Genomic DNA, 18,079 nt, shown 5'->3' on the forward strand with positions numbered 1-18,079 from the left:
GCAAAAGTCTTAGGCAGGTGTGACAAATGCCTTAAAGAATTTATGCTTTTTTTGAAATATATTGATTTATATTTTTCTTCTGTTCACTCACTTTTGTCAATTGATAAAAAAATCAACTATTAACATTTCTATTTTTGAAAGCATTCTTATTTTTCATGATTTTTTGCACACCTGCCTAAAACTTTTGCACAGTACTGTACACTCCTGACCAAAATTTTGGTTGTAAGTAGAGCTTCGAAATGCATAAAGAACAAACAGGAGCAACAGACAAAAAAATAGAGTAGGCATTTTATTGAAAACTTAATTTAAACTCAAACAGGCTGCTCAGCAGCTGATCAAAAGTTTAAGACCATAGCCTTAAAAAGTCCAAATCTGTGCAAAAATCTGGCTTTTACGTCATTTCCATCATGTCATGACCCCTTGATGGCAAAAACAAAAAAGCTTTCCATCTTTGAAGGAGGCAGGATTGTTGAGCTGCACTAGCAAGGCGTCTCGCAATGCGCCATTGTTGCCGAGGTTGGATGCAGTAAGACAGTTGTTTAAAATTCTTATAGGATCCTGAGGGTTATTGGACAAAAAATTAAAGTGGTAGACCCAAAAAACAAAATTACACCTGTGCTGTGCCGGAGGATCTGACAGGTTGTCCGTGAAGACACAGGCCGATCCTTGACCCAGATTAAGGCCCTTACCGATGCTGACTGTAGCCCAATAACCATAAAATGGCATCTGCAACAGAAGGGCATAAACACCAATAAAGGTCTTCAAAGGCCGTGTCTCCTCTCATGCCACAAACTTGCCCGTTTGCACTTTGCAAGGGAGCACCAAAGAAAGGTGGAAAAAGTTTTATTCTCTGATGACAAAAAATGTAACCTGGATGGTCCTCTGATGGCTTCAAATGTATGACAAGGAGATCCCACCAGAGGTGTTTTCTATGTGGCACAGTGGAGAAGGCTCCATCATGTTCTGGGATGCTTTTCCTTTCATGGAACAATGGAGCTTCAGGTTGTGCAGGGGCATCAAACCGCGGCTGGCTATCAAGAGATGTTGCAGTGGGCATCCCTCTTGACTGAGGGCCCTCGTCTGTGCGGTGATGGTCTTTCAACAGGACAACGCTGCAGTTCACAACACCCACCTGACAAAATACTTATTTCAGGAGAACGTCGTTCTTTCGGACCATCCTATGTGTTCCACTGATCTAAAGCCCATTGAGAACATCTGATGACAAGGGGAGTTTACCTAAACTGACGTCAGTTCCAGACCATGGATGCTCTTCATGAAGCCATCTTCACCACATCGAGCAACGATCCCACCAGCCTCCTGGAAACTCTCAAATCCTGCATCCCTAAACTAATTTTTGAAGTAATCAACAAGAACAGTGGGGCTACTCACTACTGAGTCTGCAGTTTTCAATAAATTGCCTACTCTATTTTTTTGTCTCCTGCACCTGTTTATTCTTTTAGCATTTCAAAGCTCTACTTACAACCTGCTTATGTGCCATCAGCTCGAAATGCGAATACTTGTAATTTTTCCCCCGGTCTTAAGATTTTGATTAGGAGTGAATATTTTCATGGCTGGAGCCCAAAAAAATTATTTTGTGCAAACAATGCAAAATAAATTTTTACCTTGGGATGATTTATCAAGTCTCACTAGAAACAATTATTGAAATGTCCAGTAAAGGTACTAATAGAGACCACATGTGTATAAACACCACTGATACATTCATGAAAAATCACTGTCATTTACTGTGATTAACTTTATGCATTCAGATATATGTCTAACTAGCATATTATCACACAATAAGACAGGGGAAGATTGGAGTATTATCAAATCTTTTTTTTTAAATCTTTAATTGCTTTTAAAACATAAAATCAGACAGGTTCTCGATATGTGGAAAATAATTTTAAAGTTAGTATAAGTTACATGTCAGCAGTCCCACAATGTACCTGTAGTAGTATGATAGATAAATTTATTTCTCTGATGTGTTTTTCACATAAAAATAAAACATTCTTTGTAATCCAGGCTGCTGTGATGTTTTGGCAGTGCTTAAATCGGCAAGAATCCCTTTGTGAAGAGAAAAAAGGCTTTGAATGAAAGTGTAATGCAGAATCAGTGAGGTAGAGAAGCCCACAGTTGATGTGATGGTTAAATACAATAATTGGCTAAAAACACTTTCAAGACACATTCAATCACTGATGTCATGTCCGAAATTACCCTTTTTTAAAACATATTTAACCTTTTAAAATCAAACATACATCAAGCTCACAGAACAAGTGCTGATGTGAGTTTTTAAAATCAGCAAATAGTGCAAATTGATTCCTATTGTGCAGCGAGCAGTGAGTTCTCGTCTCATCACAACAAATCTTCTTTAGCAAAAAGCCTCCTGTGCTGTTTGTAGTCAGACTGGACTGTTGCGTTCAGGATGGGCGTGTCAGTGAACTCAACACTGCACAGCCCTGAGCTGCAGGGAGCCTCCTCCAGCTCCAGGACCGTCACATTGTTGGGTGCGGCTGTGCTGAGGATGTTGGCAGGGACAAACAGAGTCACCTGAGGTCCTCGAGTCGGCCAGTAACGTCCCAAATTAAAGCCGTTAATCCAGACTTGCCCCTGAAAAGCAAAAACAAAGGATTGATTAATTAGTGGACACTATTTCCATTGTGTTTTAGGAATCTGTCTTTCTTTAAAATAACGACAAAAAACCTTCACAGATCATTTCATTGGGAAGAAATATCTTGACAGGATTAAATCAAACAGCATGTATTTTATATACGCTTTTGTTTAGTTTCCCCACATTAAAAATATTATTTTGCTGCAGCACTATTTTAATTTATTTATTCTCATTTGTTTTTTTTTAATTTAGGTAGTCTGGCAACTGAATTGTGATCCTTTAAATTGTTTTTTCATTTAGTTGAACTCTCGAACTCTATAATATGTGTATTTACCTGTACTTAATATGGTCTAAAATGAAATAAAAATGTTCACAGCCCTAAATAATGTGACCAAGACTTTTCGTAATTATTTGTTGATCACTTTGCTGAATTGTTTAGTAGGCAAAATGTCAGAATATTGTAAAAAAATAATTCTATCAAAAGTTTCCTGACTCAAAGATGTAATTTTCTTTTTTTTCCAAAGATATTCAAATTACGATTAAGATTGTACAGTAGAAAAAGCCCATTTTCATATCTGAGAAGCTGCAATCAGAACATTTGGTGTTTTTTCTTGATATAGTATGACTTAAACAATTCATTTTCTTTCAATGGTCTTATAAAGGTTTTACCTCTACCAAGGAGGTTCTAATTTTAGTTTGGTTAGTTCGCCTGTTTGTCAGCAGGATTATGGAAAAACTACTGGCCTAATTTTCATGAAACTCGTTGGACGGATGCAACGAGGATCTAAATCACGGGGCAGAAACAATTAATTATTTTTTACTTTCTTAACACTGCAGTCTCTGAGTGCCCTTCTAGTTATCTTATTATTTCAAAACTAAATTAGAGTGCATGTGACCCTGGGGTCTAAAAATGTAGGAAAGATGTTATAAAAAAAAGAAAAAGAAAAAAAAGCATGAAAACTGGTCTCCATTCACATTTTGCAGATTTTTTTAAAGGGCAAAATTGCTTTAAATCTAATTTAATCAATGTGTGGGTGACATGCCTTCCTCCAGTTGGGCAGTTTGATGTAGGTGTCCTGGGGGAGGGCTGGGATGCCGTCAGGAATGATGAAGCTTCCCTCGTAGAAGGCTGGAAGCGAGAGAGTGGCAGGCTTGGGCGGGTCTGTTGGTTTCGTTCCACCGAGAAGACCCTGACTGACGGCTTCATCGATGCTGAGGCTGTACATGGTCCAGCCGGCGAGCGTATCTTTCCCCAAAGTCAGGTTGGACACGAGGCCCTGTGCAGCAGAGAAACCACACAGGAGGAGCAGAGAATTCACACTGACATCCCAGCTTGTATGTATAAAAAATACAAGATATTATTTTGTTGCAGTTAAATCTAATTTCTGTGTTTTTAGGCTGGTGCAACCTGAAGCTGAACTCCAGTGAAACCTTGCCAACCAGGCAGTATTTTTAAAATGTAGCACGAAAATAAAACCTTCAGGTCGTTGATGTCTTTTCCGTAGTTGACTCGGCCCATATTTTCCACCAGTATGTCCACCTGACTGCCAGCTTTCCCAGTCACATTCACAGTTATGGCTTTGTTCCTCTCAAGAATCCCCACAGCCACCTTGAGAGGAAATCAGCATGGTTTTTATCAGCAATACTCAATGTTTGCTACATGTTTTAACTCGGACCAGGGCATAATTTTTTACCCTTTTCTACGCTCCAAGTTCCAGTGCAGACAACAAAACAACACTTCTGTACCCTAATATGAAAAATATAAATTTACACATTTTTTTCTCATTTATACAAAAAAAGCTACATTTCTCAAATGTACAATGTTGTTGAAACCCAACACAACTGTAGAAGAACTGCTGCCAATCTTAGATTTGTAAAATGATGATGGTGCTACAGACACATTTGGTGCCTATAAAAGACCAAAGAAGGTTTGGTGGCCAGCCTTACAGTATGTTTAACTGGTCCGGGGCTGTTCCATAAAGTAAAGCTGCACCTGGTATTCATTCATTGGTAGAGATTTAGTTTAATACCTTTTTCAATACTGTAGAATAACAGAATTCTTAAATGTCTTTAATTTGACTGAAAGAAACTGTTGGAGGCAAGTGTTAACCTCTCACTGTCCCTCCTCTCCTCTGATCTCCATCTCTGTGTCAGTATAAAGAGTGACACATTAATCCATTATGAAGCCATGATGGATTAATGGGTCAAACACAACTTTCACTCAGGAGAAACGGAGTTTATGTCCCGTACAAGACCAAATGTTAAGCTTACTGATTTTATTTTAGTATTCTATGATTTCTAGGATATTTAAAGCTGCTGAATGCACACTAGCAAAATAGCTGGAAAGGCTTGTTTTATATTTCAACCCAGGGAGGCCGTTCAGCTAACAGCCAGGTAAAGTTCCCGTCATTGTCTAATGTCTAATTTTCAATCTGTTTTTCGATCAATCACCTTGTTTTGGCATTCAAACAACGAGTCATTAAACATCTCAGTGTTTGCTGGGTCACCTCTGTCAGCCTGTCAGACTCACCCCGTCCACTGACACATACGCTCTATCGTGGACGCCGTTCAGCGGAGATGACAGTGGAGTCGGTGTGCTGCAGGTAACAGGCAGAGTGGTCCTGTAGAGCACGTAACCAAAGGCCTAAAGGACAAACGGGACAGGAGGTCATTTTAAACAAACTAAAACTCAATCATATGACAACATTTTGCTGGTGAACTTGACAAACAATTAATTTTTATATAAAACAGAGAAACATTAAATGGTACCTGGTTCAGATCAATGAAAGTCTGAGGATACATGCTTTTGATGGGCCCGGAGAAAGACAGTGTCTCTAAGGCGTCTGTTATTGTCTGGAGCTGCAGCGGCAGAGGGTTGCTTTAGTATTTGTTCATTATGTTTTTAATACTTCACTGGTGAGTAGCAATAAAATATATCTAATGCTTTGATCAGGTTCTAAAAAGGAAAGGCTGAGTCCACTACCTTCTTCATCACAACAGTCCCATATGCAAACTTTGGAGTAGTTGGTGGTATTGGTCCCTCTGGTATCTTATGGTACTGTTGTGAAAAAATACATTTGTTTTTACAGATGACATATACTAGAATGTACAAGAGTTAAAAATGTAACACTTGTGGTTGTTGCATCTTAATAATAGCCCTAGATGTTAAAAATAACAGCTTAAAGTGGCTGAGCAAGAAATTCAGAGCATATTGATCGCAGCCTCTCAACATTGCGGTGGCTGAGCCGGCATTAAGGGGTGCCAGCGACACTGCAAGAGGTCCTAAAAACGGCAACAGGAACGCCAGAGCCAACAGTGTAACCTGAGGGGAAACCAGCAGGTGGCCGATATGTTTCCATGCCCTGGGTTGGAAATGCATTATTACTGCTGTATGAGAGCAGAGCAGAGTGGCAGCGAGTGGCACACACACATGGACTCACATGCACTGACATGCACATGCACTAACCTACTACAACTAAGGCTACTACAACAATTTTTGTGTTGTTTATTGTCAACGAAGAACAGAAATAGCTTTGAATAAATCAGTGTGACATGATTCTTTGGTCAGGATGCCATTACTAAGAGGTTAAGGATAATGAATGAATTAATGAACAAACAGCCCCTTTAATGGAAGGAAAAAATATATAGACACTATCATCTCGAGTTGGACATCTAACAGTGGTACTAGACTAGTATAGGCACACCTAAGTCTGGCTGCATTTTGGTTGTTTGTATTTTTTTCGAACCAATCACAATCATCTTGGGTGGCCTAAATATGCAAATTAGATAGCGGAGATAGGAAAAGGGAGGGAAATAGAAGTCCTATAGCAACAGTCCAGTAGATCAGTGAGTCAGACTTGATGTTAATGTTAATACTGTTACTTTCATCTAACTCTGTATTCATTATTTGCTGTGAATTCACTTTTATTCACCTTAAAGTATAAGTCAGTCCTCACTTATTTTATCATTATTTTTCTCTCCTTTGTCTAGTATTGGTTGGGGCTTTCTATGATGTGGTTTAAGTTGTAAAACAAATCTGAAGTGATATTTAAAAGCAAAATTAGAGGCCTTCTTACCATTTTGATCACCTCTCTAATTGCAAAGTACTTCTCCGTGAGGTCTCCTGCTTCGGTGAGTGGGGCGTCATAGTCGTAACTCGTGGGCTGCGCGCCGTAAGGTGAGTTGGCTCCTGAGGTATCAAGAGGCAATCAGAGGTGAGTTTCTGCTTAAGGTAATCAGTTTGGCAACAAGACAAACCCAAGTGGCTTTGCTGTGAGTCACATGATGACATCATGTCATAAAACCAGTCTGTCAAAGGGCACTCACCATTCCAGTATCCAAAGTTTGTTCCTCCTATGAACATGTAGCTGTGAGGAGAGAAATTAAACTGAAATGAAGCACATGTAGATTCTAAACTACAATGTCTTTCTCTCTCTTCAACCAAATTTATTTGCAGATGTACATTATGCAACTACAAGCCAATCATTTTCTTGACTGGAGAGCCACCGTCACAGCAACTTGTTTTCATTTCCAGCATTACCTGATGAGCTTCCAGTGAATGCCACAGTCTGATGTTGCAACCGTATATGCCTTCAGTGTGTGTGTGTGTGTGTAAACCTGTCATAGAAATCTGCAGACTCACAGGTTGACGTTTGCTCCCATGGCCAGAATCTCGTTGAGCGATTTGGCCACTCTGGCAGATGACACAGTGGAGTGACGTGACCCCCAATGGTCCAGCCAGCCCGTGTAAAATTCAGAGTTCACCTGTTAACGCAGGAGGAAACTCTATGAGCGTCTGAGAGAAACTGCAGTGTGGTTTTAAAATTGTTAACCGTATCGAAAGAAATACTTGCCAACGGTCCGTGAGGTTCAGCGTGTCTCTGTGCATCAAAGGCAGCGGTTACATTCCCACCTTTACAGGATCACAGCACAGAGATAAGCTCACACGTGCTTTTGCCATTTCCTCATAACTCCTGACTAATCAAACACATGACATTAAGTCAGTGTGGAGAAACACAAGAAGCTGACAACTTCAAATAAGATTCAACTACTGTAAGTCATCATGTCATGTATGTAATCCCAAATTGCCTTTACAAAACATAACTAAACCTTCAAAAGAGACAGTTGGGATTCACTGAATGTGTTTGTATTTACTGCTGCCTAACTTGGCCAGGTCTCCCTTGAAAAAAAGGTTCTTAATCTCAATGTGATTTTCCTTGGTAAATAAAGGTTATAATATTTATAATAAAATCTCCGTCCACAGCAGTACATTCATTTAGTACTGCCAGCTTCTGTGGCTAAAACTCTGACCAGCTGTTATATGAGGATAAGCACCTCATACAACCCCACAACAAAAAAATCAAAACTTTCCCTTTAACCAACGATCAATATTTACTGTTTTTTAGTTTTTAGTAATTTAGTTGCATGGATTAGAAACCTGACACCTACCTGGCCCAAAGTCAACAGTAGCGTAGAGACCTTGTATTGAGCCACACTTGAGGTAGCCGAGCCCAGCTCCATCTGTGGTGAAGAGCACCACCTCCTCGCCCAGGTGAGACCGGAACAGTTTGGTCAGGTAACGCATGTAGTTGTAGTCACATGCGAAATAGCTGCCATATTCATTCTCCACCTACCAAACGGTGGCACAGCAGGAGGAAGATTTTATTTCCCGTTTGAATTGAGTTCTGCAACGATATACAACAACAGACACAAACCAACAGAGATCAGTCCAGGACTCACCTGTACAGTGATGATAGGACCACCGTTCTGGTAGAGATAAGGCTTCATCATGGGCAGTAACTTCCCCATCCACTTATCTACTGCTGCGATGTAATCTGAAACACACAGATTATACACTTATACAGGTGCATCTCAATAAATTAGAATATCATGGAAAAGTCCATTTCTAGTAGTTCAAGTCAAATAGCCCCGACCAAGTATTGAGTGCATATAGTTGGACATACTTTTCAGAGGCCAACATTTCCATAATAAACATAAAAAAGACCAATTTTAAAAAGTATCATTACATTTTTTTTGAGACACTGAATTTTAGGTATTCATTAAATGTAAGCCATAATCATTATAATTAGACGAAATTAAATAAATGAAGACATGAAATGTCTCATTCTGTGTGTAATGGACCTATAAAATGTGTTATTTCCACTTTTTTTAATTGAATTACTGACATAAATAAACTTTTCTATGACATTCTAATTTATTGAGATGCACCTGTATGTGCTGCAGCATGCAGTCGTGACTGTTCATCATAATTCATCCAGTTTTTCTTTGATTCTCACCTGGATCTGAAGACCGAAGAATAATGTCTTTCTTCTTGAGAAGCCAGGCAGGCAGCCCTCCCTGGTGACAGAGTAACACAAACAATGGCAGCAGGTTTTTGGTGCAACGTAAATAGCATACCATATCAAACAACACATAAAAAGGCCTCTGTAAATGCACTGTAGCGGCACTTTCTACCTGTTTAATGTATATTTGTAACATCACAACCTTACATAAGTCCTGACTACTTGTTTAAAGGCACAGTCTCCTAATACAGACTGTGTGCATTTCTCCTGAGTGAGCATTTTAATACTTTCAAAGTATTTATTTTGTACCTAGACCTGCTTTATAACCAAAACATGTAGAATCTCACTTTTTTCAGTAAAACTATGCATCATCGTGTTAAAAGTTGTAGGGTTGCCTGAAAAGTAACTATAGCTGTCAAATAAATTTAGTGGTGTAAAAAATACAGGATTTCTCATTGAAGTGAGAAGTATAAAGTGCCATGAGTTTAACTTGTTCTGTATTTATTTTCTTTAATTGTTGCTGAATACTCTCAAAAAACTCAAAATGTGCACATTTACTGACAACCTGCACTCACCATGTCCCACTCTGCACATATGTAAGGTCCGGGCCGAAGGATCACCATTAAACCAATGTCTCTGGCCAGCTGAATGAAATATTCCAAATCCCTGTCTCCACTGAAATTGTATCGGCCTGGAGACTCCTCGTGGTAGTTCCAGGGAATATACCTTCAACGTGAAAGAAGTGTCATTATCATGCAAACACACAGACACACTCCAGTTATTCATGTAGGCTGTGGCTAGCTTATATACTCAAAAGACCAGGAAGATCTACTCCGTATTAAAACAGGGAGTCCTGGGTACAGCAGTACTAGTTAGTCCAGAGCATTCGAGAAAAAGTGAACTGGTGTCCAAATTTCAGTTTAAATTTAAGGCATGTATTCATGTTAGGTGTGCTGGGTCCACTGCATTTTAATTATGTCCACTGTTCTCTCAATACCAGCAATTTGAGAAGGTTTGTGAATTTGTATGCCGTCTGTTTGTCTTTTAATAGATGTAGTGCTGCAATCTTAACATAAATTACTGATAAATCAGGTAAAACTAACATATAAGATATTAAGCTGTTTTTTAATCCACTATTAGGGGTTATAAATATATAAAACGACACGTTCACCTCCTAGTGGATTTTTTTCCCCAGCAGGAGCATGTATGTAAAGTTGCATTATAGCTGCAAAAAACATGTATTTTCACTGTTGATCAACCTGTTGTGCTTATTTTCTAAATAACAGTTTGTCATTTTGGTTTTCTAAAATCGCAGAAAATAGCAAAAATTGTCCATCACAAAGTCCGAAACCCAAAGATATTCATTTTACAACCATAGAAGACAAAATAACCAAAAAATATTGACATTTGAGGAGCTGTGGGCAGAGATTTTTTTTAAAACTTATTTAAAAAGATAAGTTCCATTAAAATAGTTGCAGATTCATTTCCTGTTGCTTATTTCTTAACATCACTAAACTGTAGCACATGTGACGGCTGACATATGAAGTCATGTGTTGAGTGAAAGCAGTACAACCTCATGCAAACAGTTTGAGAGCCACAGCAGTGTGAACAGGTTTTTCTCAGGCAACCTGAGTTTAACCCTCTGGGCTCTGAGCCTATTTTGGCCGTTTTTGAATGCTTTTGATTTTGCCCTTCATGGACCACATAAAAATGTTTACTATACCCATATTTGATATCCATTTTTTCTTCACCTATATGATCTGACAGTTATTTTCTCACTTTAACCAACTTGATCAACATATTGAGCCCAAAAATCATGAAATCCGAGTTGAAAAATTATACTTTTTACTACAATGAAAACCACAAATATGCTCAATGAACTGTTTAGGAACTTGAAAATGTAAACACAGGATACAAATATGAACATATAAAAAGTTTTTTTTTTTACTTGTTAGCTGCATCTCTTCAAAACAAACTATGTGCCAAATTAGAGAGCTACACCAACGCTCAAATATTACTAAAACTATCATATATTTAGTTTTACATGACCTGGGAATGTCAAACAAAAACTGGTAGAAAGTTTCAAGTCTGTACTTTGTAGTGAAGTTGAGAGCAGCGCTCCATGTGACCTGTTTTTTTTGTTGAATGTCACATGATCTGATCAGGACGGCACAATCATGGACCCCAGGGCAGGGGTGGGCAATTAATTTCCCCAAGGGGCCACATGAGATAATGTAAAGGCTGTGGAGGGCCGGACCAATACTCTGAAAATAAAATGCTTTAAATTGCTTTATAAAATGCAGTAAATTATATGGTTTTAGATCTGTTAGTGTTAAGAATGTATGTTATGAAAATACTATGTTAATGTGGAGTTAGTCAAATATAGGAGTAAAATTTTTTAAAAACCAATATATTTTAAACACAACATACATTCAAACCACAAAAACAATATACAGAATGTATGTTATGCAGTAAACAAACAATTTATTTACTCTGTGCAAAAAGCAAAGTGTTTTTAACAAGATAAATCTGTGCAGGTGCTTATCCATGCACGCACATATGAAATAGCCTTCAAAATAAAAGCACTGTGGTTGTATTGATTTCTAATTTCGGGGTAACCTCACGCGGGCCGGACAGGGACAGTCAACGGGCCGGATGTGGCCCCCGGGCCGCCTAATGCCCAGGTCTGTCCCAGAGGGTTAAAACCCTTCTTCATTCATTAGTTTGTTTTATTGAAGCCAGTTAAAATACGGCACAGTGCCAACAACAGCCTGCGATTGAAACCAAAGTCAGAGTGAAGCATAAAGAGGAAAGATTTGAGGGTTCCTACGTCTGGATGGCATTCAGTCCTGCCATGTACATCTTGAGCAGCCGATCCTTCCAGTAGACTCTGGGAATCCTGCTGTAATGGATGCTTCCTGATATGTAACGAAACTCTTCCCCATCTCTCCGAAAGCAGTCGTTCTGATAATCCACGCTGAATGAAGGAGGATCCCCGAGCTGCAGGTCAACACATCAGCATTTAACTCAGAGGTTTACAAACTTTTTCCAGCCAAGATTCCCTTCAAAAATAGAGAATACAGCGGCAACCCCGTCATATACGTCCCCTGGAATACTTCATTTTTACACTTCTGTAGTCTTATTATTTGTGTGATTCTTTTATGTGAAAGAATGACACAGGAAAAATGTATCAAAACAAGATTTTAGAGATGTATTAAACACATTTGCAGATTTTAGATTTGTTAATGTAATCTATAAAGTAGAGTTGGGAATCAGCAGAGGCCTATCGATACAATTTTGTCACAAGTCTTGAGTCACAATACGATATTATTGCGATTTTATGCATTTTGTGATATGTTGAGCATTGCGATACAATATATTGCGAATTAACTGTTTAACTGCATTTTGTGTCCACAAAATTAAATTTAATCAAGAATTGTTTTGTGAAATATAAGAAAATTCTCAGTCTATTCATCTCGCTTCAGTCTTTTTATTTCTCCACAATGAGAGTCAAACCCACAGACTTACTGAACTGATATTAAACATGTATGGACGACAACAACTGCTTCACTGCTCTGAATTTTTTTTGCATGAAACATAAAAAAGCCTAACTTTGAAGCGTTATTTCGACAACTTCCCGACATGATATCCTGCCTATGGATTCCTTAGATCTTCTAGTTTCATATGACATCATCTCTAATAGGCTATATTACTTAAAATGAGCCCCATACGGCCTCTGGGGAAGAAAAAAACCCGGCGAAAATCGTCGTAACGCTAAATGTCGATACTTGCCGGCCATGAATCGATATAATATTGCCACGCAAAATATCATTATTTTATGCTGTATTGATTTTTTTTCCCCCCTCTAGTATAAATCATTATAGATGAAAAAAATATGTAAAAAGAAATTTACGTCACAGTAATTTGAATTAATTAATCTGTAAACTTTTGAGATCGTCATAAGTCAGTTCATATTGTGTTCCAAAGTTTTGGGGAAGCTACTTTCTCTCAGCATTGGTAATAAAAAGCAATTGTCAATACTTAAATGGCATCTTCAATGGCATTCTTATTATTTAAATAAACCTCAAAAAACTATAGCCAAGTATTTTTCACAGGTGAACTGGGGATTTCACTTTCTGTTCACTTCTTTCTTTAATTACAGTAGCAAAGCAAAGGTAAAAAAAAAAAAGTTCCTTTCCTTTTATGGCCCCATGATATTTGTAGTCTCAGTAATTAACTGCACAAAAAATGTAAAAAAAAAAATTAACAACAACAAAAAAACAACAACAACAGTCATTTAACTCCCTGAATTACTATGTAAATGTAGGCCTGGGTTTACATTAAATAGATTTTCCCGATTCACAATGACCTTCTTGTGAATGACCTGAAATCAATTAATACAATCTAAAGATCAAGCTTGTGCGATTTTTTCAGATCACACCATTCTCACTTATTGTAGTGCACTTTATTGTGTTAACTGCTGCAATCAGTTCATTATAAATAAAAAGTAGCCTAATAGAGATAGTAGATTAATGCTTTGGGGTCAATTCTTAAACATTAATATTATTAATAATGCACCAGGTTACAGGTTAGAGTTTTTGTAGAACCTTTTATATTTAAGCAGAAATTGGTATTATAACATAAATATCACTCATCAAATCGAGTTTAATTGAATATGGAATTAACTTGGGACCTTGTGAATTGGAATCAGATACATTTGTGAAATCAGTGGTGATACCCAGCCCCTTTGAAAATGTGAAACTACTGCAAATTGTCGTAAACCCAGTTTAATTACTTGCGGTTAACAAATCCAGAACACTGTTGTTCTATTATGAGGTTAAAGTTTCATGTCTTTATGATACAGGACTGGCATCTCAGCTGACTTGTGTCATTCACATACGTATGCTTACCTTGACAGTCCATAAATCTTCAATAAAAGATACTGTTCCTACCAACCAAAATATATCCTTTTTGTGTTTTAGACCTCACAGATTACAGGAAGTACATTTGCATTCACTGTAGATATATAATGACTTCTAGATGAAAAACAAAGATCTATTTGTTTCACTGAACTGATAATAGCCTCCTGAAAATATGAGTCTTTAAGATGTTAATAACTCACATTCAGGTTCATGTAGTGTAAGTTTGTGTATTAAATGACATTTAACAGGAAGTCCCACTCCTTTTATTAAATTCTGTGGTATAAAAGCGGAAATATCGTGTTTTTTATCATTATTTTTCTATTACTGGGATGAAGCTGCAGGTTTAGCTACTTTAATGTCCACAACAGAGAAGAAAAACCTTTAAAAAGTCAGAGGTACTTACTGAATGTCCAAACTGCAGCAGCAGCAGCAGCAGCAGCAGTTTGGTTCCCAATCTGAACAGAGACATGATGAGTCCTCACACGACTCGTGCTGTCCGCTCCAAGTAAATAATAATAATTATTAAAGCAGCTTTTCATGCAGTTTTTACTTGAACACAGTCAGCTGCGGGTCTTACTTCCCCGACTACAATGCGATATTTTGAATGAGTGTGGCAGAATGAGTTGCGGAAGTGAAATCATGTGACGCTTTTTTTTTTCTTCTTCTTTTTTTAATTGTTGGTGTACAAACGCGTTTTAGCCAGTAGGTGGAAGTGTCGCGCCTGGGGCGAGGTGACGTGTGAACAAATGAACCTGCAAAACAAACTGAAAATCACAGCAGGAAAGGTGGAGCAGAGGGAAAAATGTTGGAAATGATAAGATTATTATATCTCATTATTCTCATCAGATGTTTTTAAATGGAAATATGCAGATACAAATCAATCAGACAATATGCGTATAGCACTTATGGATATACTCTAAATATAGAGGGACTTTTATATAAATTAATTAATGAGTTTTATGCTGTGTAATGTATCTGACTGACAGGAAGATGCGACCTCGGGATGAATTGTGTGCCTGCTTCATTTCCAAGTTGGTATGCTTAATTATGTGGAAGAAAGGAAGTTCCTCTTACCAGAAAGCTTAGCTTCAGTGACCCTGTGATTTATAGGGGTGTTGGTTCTGTTCTGTCCTTAGACATGCTTTTTCTCTATCTATAAATATTCTCAGGTTTCAGAGTTTTCAGAGTATCATTCAATTCAATTTGACTTGATTTTATATATAGCCTTGAATCACAAATCACATATTTGCCTCAAAGGGCTTTACAGACCGTACGGGGTCTATAGCCCCGGATGTTTTTTAATTAGCCCCGAATATTAATTTTCAAAAAAAAAAAAAAAAGTTCACATCCTCAAACTTCGGTTATCTTATGTTGATGCTTCGATAAAACAGTGTTTTTGGACAGGTTTGAGTAACAATTGATTATTTTATTTTTTAAAAAGCCACTACTTTGGCTTTGGCACACAAGTGGTTAACACCTCCAGGTCGCACGTGACGTCATTCACCCAAAACAGCGACGTCAGGCAGCAGGCGGGCTTGACAACAGGCGGGCTTGACCATAGATATATATATATCTTATATATATCTATGGGCTTGACAACAGCAAGCTGTTCAACTGAAGTGTAACAAGATATCATGTCACCAAAAAAGATTTCCATGTTTTTCCCTCCGAAGTTGGTCAGCAATCAAATAGGTAATGGGAATAGAAATATAATAAATAATATAATAATAAAAAATAATAAAATAGAAATTATGTAAAAATGTATAATTTCGAAAAGAGTGTTGCAGCTGGAACTACTAGAGGGAAGTAGCTAACGTTAGCTAGCAGCTAGTTGATATTACATGGGGAAAAAACGATCTTTTATTATTAACATCTGTCTATAAATGCAGTTGTAGTATGTGAAAATTGTGTACCTAAAAATAATTAAGCTTGGGCTTCTTCTAGACTCTAGAAGAAGCCCAAGCTTAATTATTTTTAGGTACACAATCTATGAATCTAGAGGGAAAAGTAGCTAATGTTAATGTTAGGCTTTGACTTCGAACCATCGTGTTTATTTTCTTTTTCATGCATGATAGCAGCTAGCTAGCATACAGGGATCATGCACAGCCTGCATCTTTTACTGTAGCTGCTTATGTGTTAAATGGAAAAACAATGTGTTGTTACCTAGCTAGCTAATGTCAGTACATGGGTGCAAACTAAATTCAAAATGGGTCATTCATTTGATGATCTGCATGGGATTGCATCGTTTTCACCTTTTTCACTGGTGATATGACAGGTTTGCAGTGCACCCCTGTACTTAACCAAGCATTCGTCTATGAATGCAAGTGTAGTGTGAATTGTGTGTTCTTAGGCTATGTGGAGAATGTCTTTATGTCTACAAAATTTCGCCGCGCATCTCCTTGACTCTTCTGGGCTGAGCCCCGGATGTGTCAAAATCCTACAGACGCCCCTGCATCAAACATGTTTTGATAAACACACAGAAATCTCACCAACAGTCACAGTCTCTTTACAGGAAACTTCTGCTTGATTAAGATCAGAGCAGCTCTGATTCAAGAAATCCCAAGTGTGTTCTGATATCAAAAGTAGGACATAACAGGACATTAAAACCGTAGTTACCTAGAGACATTGATGCACGAACCTGCAAGATAAAAAAGAGACACTGAGTGTTGTCTCACTTAGAGCTGTTCTGACTTTTGGATTTGTCTAGCATCTGTTTTTGATACTTGCAAAATAAATCCCGCACAAGGCTGCTATTCGAATCTACCTGGTCGTCAGTAGTTTTTCTTTAAAGATTTTCTACAACAATAACTCCATCACTCCACTAAGGGCCTCTGTGTTGTCTGCTTTGCTCTTCTTTGCAGGTTCCAGGTCGTGGGAGGGTCATCTTCCTGATGAGACAGCTGGGAGTGTGAGAGGGGAGAGGTAGGGTGGCTCATACAGGCTCACTGTTAGCTCACTCATTGTTAATGTCTTTAATACCACAATGTGGAAGCACGTAAAATACAAGACTGATGGACTTGAGTTGAGTCTGTTTGCTCTTACTTAAAACAACAACAGTAAGGTTACAGCTCTGGCATTTCACTCCGCACAATACACAACTCTCTCATCCACACTCTTTAGCTCAACAAGCCACCAAATTGCCCTCCTGTTCGGTTCTTAAAAAAGCCGCAACCCTTAGTGAATGTCTCTATATTGTGTGTCACCACAAACGTGTGTTTTTCCTGCAAGCACAATTAAAAATGGCTACCGTGAATTAAAAAAAAAAAGATTTATTACATGAAACAACCAAAATCTTTATGCAAATTCAGTTCTCACCTGTCTGGCTCACCTGCTGCAAACCTAAACATCACATTGTGTAATCATCTGGAAATATCAACTTTTCATCATTTAGCTCAGCATTTCCACTGACCTGTAAATAGTATACATTAGATGTAGTGGTATAGTGGTTAGCACTCTTGCCTCACAGCAAGAGGGTCATGGGTTTGTAGGTCAGTCCAAAAATATGCAGCTTAGGTTTGATTGGTGAATCTAAATTGCCCGTAGGTGTGAATGAGAGCATGAATGGTTGTCTGTCTCTATGTGTCAGTCCTGTGATAGTCTGGCGACCTGTCCAGGTGAACCCCGTCTCCCAACCAATGTCAGCTGGGATCAGCTCCAGCCCCTGCAATCCGAGTTTGGATAATCGATTAAGGATAATGAATGACTGAAGACATTTGTGTAGCCTAGAGTATAAATTCTTGAATTTTGGCTAATGGCCTGTTTTATGTGATCAAAGTGACCTTGACCTTTGACAACCAAAATTGAATCATTGATCCTTTAGTTCAGGTACAACTGGGTGCCATATCTGAAGAAATTTCCTTAACCCTATAGGTAAAATCATTTAGGCTTGTACAAATTCAGTTGAGGAGATAAGTGGTTATTTCGATGCCACTGAATGGGATTTACTCCTGTAATAACCCTGAATTGTTGTGCATCTAAGTCCCAAGTATAGACAAACACAATGTGCTTAACCAAATGCCACACAAACAATTATAATATGTCATGTTTTTATTGAACACATCCATTAAACATTCATAGTGATGGTGAAAAAATGTAAGTGAATCCTAGATTGAATAACTGGTCAAGCCTCCTTTGGCAGCAATTTCCTCAACCAAACGCTTCTGATAATTGCTGATCAGACTTGCACAACGTTCAGGAGGAATTATGGACCATTCTTCCTTACAGAACTGCTTCAGCTCAGACATAATCTT

The 18,079-nt window shown here is 38.1% G+C and overlaps 1 protein-coding gene across 1 annotated transcript; it reads right to left on the reverse strand.

Annotated features, from left to right (window-relative positions):
- Window positions 1-1,812: 1,812 nt before the first annotated feature.
- Window positions 1,813-14,483, reverse strand: glb1 (galactosidase, beta 1). Its single transcript, XM_059342487.1, has 16 exons — window positions 14,233-14,483; window positions 11,738-11,907; window positions 9,483-9,633; window positions 8,902-8,962; window positions 8,345-8,439; window positions 8,054-8,234; window positions 7,459-7,517; window positions 7,248-7,369; window positions 6,932-6,972; window positions 6,682-6,794; window positions 5,589-5,663; window positions 5,375-5,464; window positions 5,136-5,249; window positions 4,083-4,214; window positions 3,649-3,882; window positions 1,813-2,604 (listed from the first exon to the last, which is right to left on the reverse strand). The coding sequence occupies exons 1-16, from the start codon at window positions 14,296-14,298 to the stop codon at window positions 2,350-2,352; spliced, it is 1,959 nt and encodes a 652-aa protein (XP_059198470.1). The 5' UTR covers window positions 14,299-14,483; the 3' UTR covers window positions 1,813-2,349.
- Between the last annotated feature and the right edge of the window lie 3,596 nt (window positions 14,484-18,079).

This window comes from Centropristis striata, chromosome 1, assembly GCF_030273125.1.
Source record: "Centropristis striata isolate RG_2023a ecotype Rhode Island chromosome 1, C.striata_1.0, whole genome shotgun sequence".
Classification (NCBI taxonomy): Eukaryota; Metazoa; Chordata; class Actinopteri; order Perciformes; family Serranidae; genus Centropristis; species Centropristis striata.

Excerpts from the sequence above, each read along its gene's own strand:
- glb1 (XM_059342487.1), bottom strand. The coding sequence starts at position 14,298 with ATGTCTCTGTTCAGATTGGGAACCAAACTGCTGCTGCTGCTGCTGCTG. Across the intron at positions 8,235-8,344 it reads GTCCTATCATCACTGTACAG|GTGGAGAATGAATATGGCAG; the intron begins GTGAGTCCTGGA and ends ACCGTTTGGTAG. Across the intron at positions 5,664-6,681 it reads TTAGAGAGGTGATCAAAATG|TACCATAAGATACCAGAGGG; the intron begins GTAAGAAGGCCT and ends TTTTCACAACAG.